At 38.7% G+C, this 8,553-nt stretch overlaps 2 protein-coding genes across 2 annotated transcripts; both read left to right on the forward strand.

The window, feature by feature from the left end:
- Window positions 1–6,431: 6,431 nt before the first annotated feature.
- On the forward strand, window positions 6,432–7,700 carry LOC131841491 (uncharacterized). Its single transcript, XM_059189812.1, has one exon. It carries the CDS (start codon window positions 6,432–6,434, stop codon window positions 7,698–7,700), a length of 1,269 nt encoding a protein of 422 aa, XP_059045795.1.
- Window positions 7,701–7,776: 76 nt separating this feature from the next.
- LOC131841492 (uncharacterized) lies at window positions 7,777–8,307 on the forward strand. The gene has a single exon (XM_059189813.1). The coding sequence runs from the start codon at window positions 7,777–7,779 to the stop codon at window positions 8,305–8,307; it is 531 nt and encodes a 176-aa protein (XP_059045796.1).
- The last annotated feature ends 246 nt before the right edge of the window (window positions 8,308–8,553 follow it).

Below are 8,553 nucleotides of genomic sequence, written 5' to 3' on the forward strand. Positions count from 1 at the left end.
ATGGTCATTGTTCTGCGGCCCGATGAGCAGGGGATCTTTGACGGCTGGGCACCCCCGCCCACCGCCCCTGGAAGCCCCGATCCGTCAGCATGCGGCCGTTTTGACACGGCCGTCTTTGCGAGCCCATCCTCGCTGGACACCAGGCAGCCGGACATCTCGTCCTCCACCAGCATTGAGCGCGTCGAGCGCGTTGAGCGCGTCGACGACGCTGATGTGGGCCGAGAGGCCCGCGACCTGGCCCGCGAGACGGGCCGCGATCTCGCCGACCGCAGCGTGGCGGCGTCCGCCTCCGTAATGGAGTCCGACATTGACCAGAATATTAGGTCACTCGGCAAGGACAAGCACTCCTCGTCCCCCCCTGCGGGGGACGGGAAAAGGAAGGGGCTGCTACCACCAGCCAACTCCCTTAACCCAGCGGCAAAGGTGCCACGCCCGACCTAAGTCGGGCGGGTACTACGGAGGCTAGAGCCTCCACGAGCAGCTCCAGGGTTTCCCCCGGAGCTGGCACAGCAGACAGGAGTTACCCCTGTCGCTCCCGGTGAATTCACCACAGACCACCTCAGCGCAAACCGGACACAAAACAGAAAACAAAATAAACTTAACCTAACTATCTTAACCTAACTTTTTTTTTTTTTTTTTTTTTTTTTTTTTTTTTTTTTTTTTTTAACGTGTGGAAAATCTTCAAAAGACCGTCACCTCGCCGGAGGGATGGCGAGGTGGTGTGTGAGACTTGACTCACTAAAAACCACACGGTGTACCTACGAGCGCCTATGCCGGAGCCAGGGGATTCGCAAGTGCATTCTGCCCCAGCTCCGACGGCGACGGCCCGCCCTGTAGATGTTGTAGGGCAGGCCCCATCTCGTTTAGTGGTTAGGGCGACCTATTTCGCCCTACTCCATTGTGGAGGCGTGTGGGTACACGCGCACACCTCCGGGGCCTTTGGATTGGGGGGACTGCCTCCCTCAAGGCAGTCACCCCGGCCCCAGTGGGGGATAGAGGGGGACGGAGTTGGATACGCTCCCACCTCTAGGCCTGGCTCTTCTGCGGCGGAGGGAAGCGGGACGAGCTGACTCCCGCTCCCTTTCCGCCGCCTCCTTCCGCGAGATAACTTCCTCGCAGAAGGAGCTCACCGCCAGCCACGATCTCTCGCTACTGACCATCCTCCGAACTAAATTCGGCAGCGAGAGATCGTCCCCCACTATTCGTGTGAGGACACGGCGCTCACTCTCAAACGCTGGACATATTTCCAGCGTGTGTTGCGCCGTGTCCTCTACACCTCCGCATTCGTGGCAGCCGGTCGTCGGCTCCTTCCTCGCCACATGACACAGATACCGCCCAAAGCAGCCGTGCCCGGACAGTATCTGCGTCATGCGGTACGTCAGTGGCCATCTCCTATTCATCCACCTTTTGAGGATGGGACGGACAGCCTCGAATCTTAACCTAACTGACTTAGCCTAACTATATATACAAACCTAACTAACCTAACTAATTAATAAAAAAAAAAAAAGAAAGAAAACAAAGCGCATTAACACTCACCATCACTACTTGCAGCTTCCCCCAGGCCCAACTAAGACTGAGATAAACCCATTGCTAATACAATTCACTTTAATATTCAAAACACAACTGGCACGCTCTGCGCTCGTCGACTGAATGCCGCGGCTCACACTACGAAAGAGCTCTGATTATAACCTGGATTATGATAACATACATATACCTAATTCGAGTTGCTCAACTCAGAATAATAATAATTATTATGTTACGAGATTTGGTAGAACAGTAATACCACCAAATAGATTGGGGTACACATAAAATTTTCATTGTATTTCTGTTAGTAAGTAAGTAATATTGTGTTTCGCATACAATTAATGATTAAACGAACTTACCTAAGTGAAGTTCTATCATAATTATACGAAGCGCTTCGTCCGAAGAGATTAGTACTAAATATATATAACAACATGTAGTAACGCACAAGTGACACTGCTTTTGCACTATTGTTGAGAGGGTATTTTCTTTTTTTGTTTTTTGTAGGTGGATTGTTAACTTGGTTACTTCATTTAAGTTTCCGTTCATTAAGTTTAGAGTGAAATATCCTTTGAAGATTTAATTTGCTCATTGAAATATTTTTTGGTGTTATTATGATGGGCACAAAAATTACATTGGGTAGGCGGGAATATATACTAATCTCTTCGGACGAAGCGCTTCGTATAATTATGATAGAACTTCACTTAGGTAAGTTCGTTTAATCATTAATTATACTTTGCGCTTCGTCCTCGAGATTAGTACTAAATATATATAACAACATGTAGACTTTGAGAGTTCGACCAGAAAAATATTCAATGAGAAAACTATTAAAACATTCTGTGTGCATAATTTATTGAATTACAGATTAAATAAAACAAGAAACGATCACAAAGTTTCAAAATAACTGATGATAATTATTATTATTGTATATAACAAAATAAAAACCAAACTATTATATAATTGGTTTACGATACGTTCAACTGTGATTTTATTATTATTTATAGCTCTATATATTTATTTGAATTGGTACTCCAGCCTGCAGGATTATGTTTATATACTGATACTATGTGTGTGCAAACAATAACACATCTAGCCCACATTTGTCGACCGTCAGTTTTATGCAACGGCTAAAAGTTTGCTTGCCAAATGGTATGTAGGGTCGACTGAGACCAATGAAGAGGTTGTCAAGTTTTATTAAATCATAAGTTCTATTTAGATAACATTCTAAAATCTTGGCTGGACAGATGGAGGATTTTTCTAGAAAGAAGTGGTCAAATAATTGGTTGTATAACATCTATGCGTGACGTTTTAATTAAATCAAGAATTTTAATTATTACCTGATCATCAGAAATGTACCTATATGTTATTTATGCTAATATTAAAAAGTGTTTGCATTCTATATGCGATGTTAATACTAGCAGTTAATTATCTTTTAATCTCTGTAAGTTTAATTATTCGTTAGGCCACCATGTACTTAAACGTCTTAAAGCAATATTGGTATCCAAAGTGACCTACTTTGAATGTGATATACTCCCTTAAAAATCTCTCCATTCTGACAATTTTCGATAAACTAGATCCAAACGGATAATGCAGACCTTGTACGGGCAACCGCACATGCCTGCTTACTGTGCAATACACAATTGCCTACACATGCAATTTCACTTCTATACATTTCACCTCATTATATTTATTTTAGTAATAAAAATCAGTGTTCGAGTAGCATTCAACCAAGGCGGTTTTATTTATCAAAAACCCCTCATCAATCAATCAATAGCATTATCACGGAACTGTGGGCTTAAACCCCCACATTCTTTGGTCCTTCGAGTCTTTGACCTTACTCCTGTTCGGTCGAAGGCGGGATCTCGCGTTGAAGAACTTTAAAAAGTGACAATCGCGGAATCCTGTAAGTGGTGTCACGTGGGCCGAGAGCACGGTTCACAGACATCGCATCATCAGCATCAGAGCAGAGCATCATCAGCATCAGAGCAGAGCATCATCAACATCAGAGCAGAGCATCATCAGCAGCATAGCAGAACATCATCAGTGTAACAGCAGAGTGAGAAGCAGATCAAGTAAGACTGTTCCTTTAATTATTAGCTATTAAAATATAAGATGGAGCTAATCAAGCGTCAGGCTGACATATTTGAATCAATAAATAAAATAAGAATAAATTTTAATAAGGACTCATCCTCTAGAAAATCATCGGACTATCTAAAAAATAGGATAGAAACCTTAAATAACTTGTGGGGAGAGTTCGAACAGAATCACGTAGAGTTATCTTCATACGAGGATAAATCTGCGCAGTATTTTCGGGATAACATTTATCAAAAAACGAAAGATGTTTTCCAAGACATAATATCAAAATTAATTTCTTTTAATAAAGAAGATAAGGGCACTCAGCGTAACCAAAAGGCAGACGAATTACTAACTTTACAAAGAACAAATTTTAGGGCTTTTAATCGTCTTTTATTGAGCGTAAATGTGGATAGCATAGATGAAAAATGGGAGTTGGAGGATGAGCTTCGTAGTATACAATCACGATGGAGTACTATCGAAAATTTACATCTTCAAATAGACAACATTTTGCAAGGAGAAGATGTAGACTATGATACAGAGTTCGCGAGCTATGAAACATCATTAAATTAAATTAAATTAAATTAAATTAAAAAAGCCTTTTTATTTCTTGCTTATTACAAATTTATGGTGTTAGTAACTTAGAAATATATATTTATCACTATTTGTTAATTTATATTCAAGTATTTTTATTATTATTATTATTTACTATATGTATTTATTATTATTAATCTATTTGTTACTAATATGTATTTATATATTTACATATATTTAGTTATCAAGAACCCCATTTTGGGTAAAGGCCTCCTCCAAAGATGTCCATTTGTCTCTGTTTTGTGCTACTAATGTCCAGTTTGAGCCAGCTACTCGTTTGATATCATCCTCCCAGCGAGTCAAAGGTCTTCCTTTACTTCTCTTGCCTGGTGGTCCGCTCCACAAAGTTACTTGCGTTGTCCATCTCTGGTCTGTTACTCTCGCGATATGTCCTGCCCATTTCCATTTGAGCTTCTTTGCATAACTCTTAGCATTAATTGCTTTAGTTATCCCTCTAATCCTGGTGTGTCTTATTTTGTCTGATTTTTTAATATTAAGCATGCTTCTCTCTAGTCCTCTTTGACATACGTTGATTCTATTTGTAGCTTTAGCGGTGAATTTCCATGTTTGACATCCATACGTCAAGCATGGTAAGAGACTGCAATTCATAACTTTTGTTTTTATAGCTATTGGCATATTACTTTTAAAAATTTCTTTAAGGCTCCAATATTTGTTCCATGTTTGTTGTATTCTTCTTTCTATTTCTAGTGTGTTGTTGTTTCTGTCAAAACTTATTCTTTTTCCGAGGTATACATATTTTTCTACATATTCCAGTGGCTCTCCATTAATTATAATGGATACTTTAAAGCTGTTTGTCATTACCTTAGTTTTAGTGAGGTTCATTTCCAGTCCCACCTTAATACTAGCACTATGTAAAGATTCTATCATGAACTGCATCTGGCAACCCGACTCTGAAAGTAATAGAAGATATTTAAGCCACCTTAGGTTTGCAGATGACCTGGTCATCTGCAAACCTAAGGTGGCTTAAATATCTTCCTTTAATATATATTCCTGACTTATTCCAATCTATCTTACCCATAGTGGATTCTAGGATGGCTATGAATAATTTTGGAGAGAGGGGATCTCCCTGCCTTACTCCTCTTGTTATGGGAAAGGTTGGGCCTAGGGTTTCGAGTTTAATTCTTCCTGTATTGTTGTCGTATATACTTTTAATAGCATTTATATACACTTCTTCGACTCCTTGTTGGTTTAAGCTTTCCCATATACTTGTGTGTGTTACCGAATCAAATGCTTTTTAGTAATCAATAAAAGTGATATGTAGACATCCATGTTTTTCTTGATATTTTTCCATTATTAAGTCGATTGTGTGAATGTGATCAACTGTGGAAAAACCCTTTCTAAAGCCTGCCTGTTCTACCGGTTGTTTTGCTTCTATCATAGCGCTTATTCTTTTATTTAAGATAGTAGAGAAAAGTTTGTAAAGACTGGGTAGCAAGCTAATCGGCCTATAATTACCAATATCCTTTGGATCTCCTTTCTTGTAAATTAGTATGATGTTTGCTTCCGACCATTGGGATGGCGTTTCAGCTTTTTGAAGAATCAAATTAAACAATTCACTTAATGGTGCTGCTAGTATCGTGTTCGCGAATTTTAGTGCTTCATTTGGTATGTTGTCGGCTCCAGAGCTTTTTTCTAGTTTTAAACTCTTTATTGCATCCATAATTTCATTTTCATTTATCAGTTTAATATTGTTACAGTAGTTGCTTTCGATTTTTTTCTTTAATATTTTAGTTGTTTGCTTGCTGTCACTGTATAAATTTGTATAGAATTCTGTTGCAATGTTGACAATATCACTCCGTTTACATAAATCTTTTCCTAGGCTTCTTAATCCTTCTATCCATGATTTATTTGTTTTAAGTTCTTTGTAAGCCTTTTTTGAACTTCCGCTATATTGTAGGTGCCTCTCTATTGTATCTTGCCTATATTTTGCATAATCTCTCCTTATATATCTATTAACTAGCTTGTATAAAGCTGAAAGTTCATTTTTCATAGAGCGTGTTTTGTTTTTTCTAATTTGTAGTTCTTTCCTTGAAAATGAAACATCATACAGAACTATAAAGCGGAGATTAAATAAAAAACTAAGTTCAGCAGCTCACTTAAACTATTCAACACCACAGCTGGAGATACCAACCTTCACAGGTCAATACACCCATTGGCCTACTTTTCATGACCTATTTTATGAGGCCATTCATAATAATAACACATTGTCAAAATCACAAAAAATGCAGCACCTCAAGGGTAAAATAAAAGGAGAAGCTGAACGTCTCATTCACCATCTCACCATCTCCTCAGATAATTATGACACCGCGTGGGAAATCTTAACACACCGCTATAATAACCCACAAATTCTATTCACAAAGCATATTGAGATATTATTAAATCAAGCCAATATAAGCAAACAAACGTCATTCGATATTAAAAAGCTGCACGACGTTAGCATGGAATGTATCCATGCCATTCACAATCTTGGCATTGATACAACAACCTGGGACCCATTATTAGTCCATATATTATCAAAAAAATTAGATCATTTAACGTATGCTGCCTATATGGAAGCTCGTAAGGATCCCAGGAGTCTGCCAGCTTTAGACGAATTTATGGGATTCCTAGAGAGTAAATTTACAGCTCTCGAACCCATAAGTAGAAAGGAAAGGGTAGTGACAACTGAAAAGGTGTCACAGCATCATATAAGCAAACCATCATCATCAAATTCATTTAGATTTATGAGCACTGGGAGACCTAGCATAAATATTTATTCTCATAATAATACAGGCCATAATAAAATAGATAAACCATATCAAAAACCATTCTTTCAAGCAGTAACTACGAAGACATATAAATGTCCACAATGCAATCAAGACCATGATTTATTTAAATGTAATCAGTTCATTGACCTGTCACCAAAATCAAAATTGGCGACAGTGACTAAACTTAATATATGTCCAAATTGTCTATACAAACATGACACTAATTGTTTTTCAACGAAGCGATGTAAGGAATGCAACAGCGAGCATAATACGATGCTCCACGACGCGTTTCCAATAAAGAGGTCACCACAAATGAATAATAAAAATTTTGCAAAATCAGCTGACAAACGATATAGCGCTAATTATGTAGCAAATAATGATGAAATGTTATTAACAACTATACAAATGCAGGTATTATCAAGCGATGGGTCGTATGTAACTCTACGGGCCTTATTAGACCAAGGTTCGCAGATTACTATGATAACGGAAAGCGCCGTACAACTGTTAGGATTGCCTCGTGAACATCTGAACGCTTCCGTTGCTGGTATAGGAGAATCACCAAATCAAAGCAGGGGAAAAGTTCTACTGGACTGCAAATCGTTACGTAACGACTATGAGTTTGTTGCCGAAGCACTAATTATGCCGAGAAAAATAGTTCGCAATCTGCCTACTACATCATTCGATATAAGTAATTTTCATCACTTAAAAAATTTACCATTAGCAGACCCTGATTATAACACTTAAAGCAATATAGACATTTTATTAAATACCAATATATATTCGGAGATAATTTTAGACGGTTTGATAAAAGGACATAGGGATGGGACCTATAGCACAGCGAACAGAACTGGGCTGGATAGTCTCAGGTCGCGTGGGAATAAAAACATTTAATTGTCACGTTGTGATCAACGACCTAAGTGAGATATCTCAGTACTGGGAAATAGAAGATATCACAAGCAGTTTATCACCACTATCAGAGGGAGAGCAACGTTGTGAAAACATCTACATGGACACAACAAAACGTTTAGAAGATGGGAAATATGAAGTTGCGCTACCAATGAAACCAGGATTCGAGCATGTATATCATATTGATCATGGTAAATCAAAGGAACGAGCTATAGCACAGTTTAAGCAATTAGAGCATAAATTAACAAAGAATACATCATTTTTCGTCGGATATAAAGGATTCATGGAGGAGTATAAAGATCTAGGCCATATGCGTAAAACCAATAGCACTGAACAACCCTTATTCTACATGCCGCATCATGGTGTAACTAAATTAGACTCCACTACCACAAACTTCGAGTTGTGTTTAATGCCTCTTCTAAAACATCATCTGGTTATAGCTTAAATGACTTAATGGAGTGTGTTTCTAATTTACAACATGACATTCAAGGGCTGATCATAAAATGGAGGCAATATAAATATGTTATCACGGCTGACATTGAGAAAATGTTTCGCCAAATCATGGTTCGAAAATCAGATCAGATACTACAATCAATTATATGGAGGAGTTCAGAGATTGAACCACTACAAACATATCATTTAACGACAGTCACTTACGGCACCAAGGCCGCGCCATATTTAGCCATGAGAA

Source organism: Achroia grisella, unplaced genomic scaffold (assembly GCF_030625045.1).
Source record: "Achroia grisella isolate CSIRO2021 unplaced genomic scaffold, CSIRO_AGI_Agris_v1 utg1769, whole genome shotgun sequence".
Lineage (NCBI taxonomy): Eukaryota > Metazoa > Arthropoda > Insecta > Lepidoptera > Pyralidae > Achroia > Achroia grisella.